This window comes from Corylus avellana, chromosome ca4 (genome assembly GCF_901000735.1).
Source record: "Corylus avellana chromosome ca4, CavTom2PMs-1.0".
Lineage (NCBI taxonomy): Eukaryota > Viridiplantae > Streptophyta > Magnoliopsida > Fagales > Betulaceae > Corylus > Corylus avellana.
In genome coordinates, this window is record NC_081544.1 from 6654239 (window position 1) to 6657060 (window position 2822).

At 38.8% G+C, this 2822-nt stretch overlaps 1 protein-coding gene across 1 annotated transcript in view; it reads right to left on the minus strand.

Annotated features, from left to right (window-relative positions):
* Positions 1–255: 255 nt before the first annotated feature.
* LOC132177954 (oligopeptide transporter 4-like) overlaps positions 256–2822 on the minus strand; it is a 3644-nt gene continuing 1077 nt past the window's right edge. The window contains exons 2-3 of the mRNA XM_059590425.1: positions 2698–2816; positions 256–1805 (exon numbers count right to left, since the gene is read on the minus strand). Coding sequence (XP_059446408.1) covers positions 1191–1805; positions 2698–2816 — 734 coding nt within the window. The 3' untranslated portion in view covers positions 256–1190. The remainder of the gene's footprint in view (positions 1806–2697; positions 2817–2822) is intronic.

Here is a 2822-nt window from a genome sequence, read left to right on the forward strand (position 1 = left end):
ATATATATATATATATGCAAATATATGTGCTTTTTTTTTTTTTTTTTTTTTTCCAATAGCGGCGACCCTTAGGTTGCCGCTATTGAGTTTCTATTTTTTAATTCATTAGCGGCAACTCCTAAGTTGCCGCTAATTACAAACAAATAGTTGCCGCTAATGATAGAGGAATAGCGGCAACTTTAAGTTGCCGCTATTGACCTTTTCCATTTTTTTTTTAATTTTCTTACTATAGTCGCCGGTAATACTGGATAAATAGCGGCAACTATGGGTTGCCGCTAATGATAGAGCAATAGCGGCAACTCCAAGTTGCCGCTATTGACTTTTTTTATTTTAATTTTTTTAATTTTCTTATATCATTAGCGGCAAGTTTACGTCGCCGCTAATGACATACAAATAGCGGCAACTTTAAGGTTGCCGCTAATGATATACAATAGCGGCAACCTTAGAACCATTTTGAACCATTTTTTCCGGCAAAAAAAAAATGTATTAGCGGCAACTCTAAGTCGCCGCTAATAACATACAAATAGCGGCAACGTTGAAAGTCGCCGCTATTTAGCTTCACCGTCCACTTCCTACCAACCACCAAATAGCGGCCGCTAGTCGCCGGTATTTGTGAATAGCGGCAAGTTTTTCCTCATTAGCGGCAACTTGGAGTCGCCGCTAATGACCATAATTTTTGTAGTGAGCTGCAGAGGTACTGGCTGTCTACTTTGGTGTCATTTCTGGCCAGGAACAAAGAGTGCAACAACTGATTGTGGAAGGGGATGCTAAGCAAATAACAGATGCCATTCAAGATGGGGGCCAAAATCATAGCCTTTTAGGCCATTTGATTGATGATGTTAGACTTGGTCTTAATGCAATCCCTAAGTGGAAAGTCGAGCATGTGAATCGTGAGGCGAATAAGATGGCTCATAGATTAGCAAAATTGGCTCTTACACAAGCCAATGATATTGTATGGTTGGAAGAGGGTCCCCCTTGCATTTGAGACACTGTATTGACAGAGCAATTGCCTGGTCAATGATCCATTTATAATATAGACACATACAATTCTTTCAAAAAAATAAAAATAAAAAAATAAATCCCTACAAAGCATGAAATTCCCTCCACTTTGTGTGTAGTATCATTGTAATTGCTACTAATATGTTGTGCAACATTAGAGGGAAATGATCTATAACAGAAGCATACAGATATTAGGTCACTGGACAACCATCAACCACTATGCCCTTGGCTGTTGGACATGTTGCTAATGGACAATGTTCACCGCCAGTACCCCACCAGGACACATTTTTGTTTTCCAAGCCCAGTGAAAAGTACAATAGCACACCCATGAAAGCCACCCCAGCATCCAGTGCTGCTGAAAGAACATAATTGTACCTCTGCCACCATTGCTTTCGGTAGCGGAAGATGTAGAAATTGAAAAATGTTCCAACTATAATCCAGGCATTGTAGTTCAAGGGTGTTGCCGGTGGCATCATTCCTGTTGCTCCGAGGAGGACTGGAAGGTTAATCAAGGGAATCCATGATTGCCCAGGGAATGTCTTATGAAGCAGCCAAACAATAACTGGCCCTACTGCACCTCCAAGGAAGAACCAATTCATCGCTGCATAGTTTCCCAGAGTTCCAAATATCCGTTTCGGTCCTACCAGACCCCAAATTACAGATGCATCAAAGAAGACCCGGTCCCCGGGACATGTCCAGGGACTGTCCGGGAGAAGGAGATCATCCTGGCATATGTTCTTAATAGAGTCGAGCAACCACACTGCCACTGCGAGGTTGACGGTTGCAGCCAGAATTGTTCCTATGATCTAGGTATACACATGCACCAATGAATCAGAGTAAAATATCTCAGTAGTTTGCGGAAAATGTGCCAGAATAGCTTGCATATATTGGATGGTTAAGGATCATTTTCATTGTTGTTCTAAGATCACTATACGCATCTAGCTTGCTTTGCTTTTTCTCAATATGAAATTACAATAAGTCATGCTTTCTGCTTTCATAGCATCTGTTTTAAAATAGGTCAATTATGTTTTGTGCTGGTTTTTGCATTTACAAATACATAAGAGGTGTCTAGAAAGCAATTTTGATTCTTCCTAGCATCCACTCTGGTGTTATATTATAGGCATTGATCATATATTTAAGGGGAAACTTCAGTTTAGACCCCTAAATTACTGCGAGTTTTGACAAGGCCCCCCCTCCCCTTCCCCCCTCAAAAAAAACTTCAAAACCTCTCAATTTGAACCTCTGAACTTTCAATTGCAACCAATTTAAACCCCTTTATCAAATTTAGCCATTAGAAATACTAAAAAAGATCAAAATATTCTTGATTTTCGTTTTCTTATTTAAAAAAAAAAAAAAAAAATTGTAATTAAGGGTAAAGTTGGAATTTTATAAAAAAGTCGGGTATAAATGTCATTTAAAGTTTAAAATCTGACGGAGGGGTTCAAATTGACAGCAATTGAAATTTTAAGGGTTCAAACTGAGAGGTTTTGAAGTTTGGGGAGGAGTTTGTCAAAACACGCGAGAATTCAGGGGTCTAAAGTAAAGTTTCCCCAATATTTAATCTTTTAGCTTCAAGACACCTTAAAAAGATGTTTCCACTCGGGCGTTAAAAAGATCTAATATCTAAATAATATTAAATAAATGTGTAAACTTATTTTCATTCTTTTGATCTGTTAATGGTAGAAAAGAAGAAAGTACCTGAACTAAAAACATTGATCTTGGAGGAATCTTCATGTAATGTCCTAGCTTGAAGTCACTGAGGAAGGAGACAGCCTGAGCCATGCTCATATAACCATAGGTTTTGAAGCACACATTGGCTATTG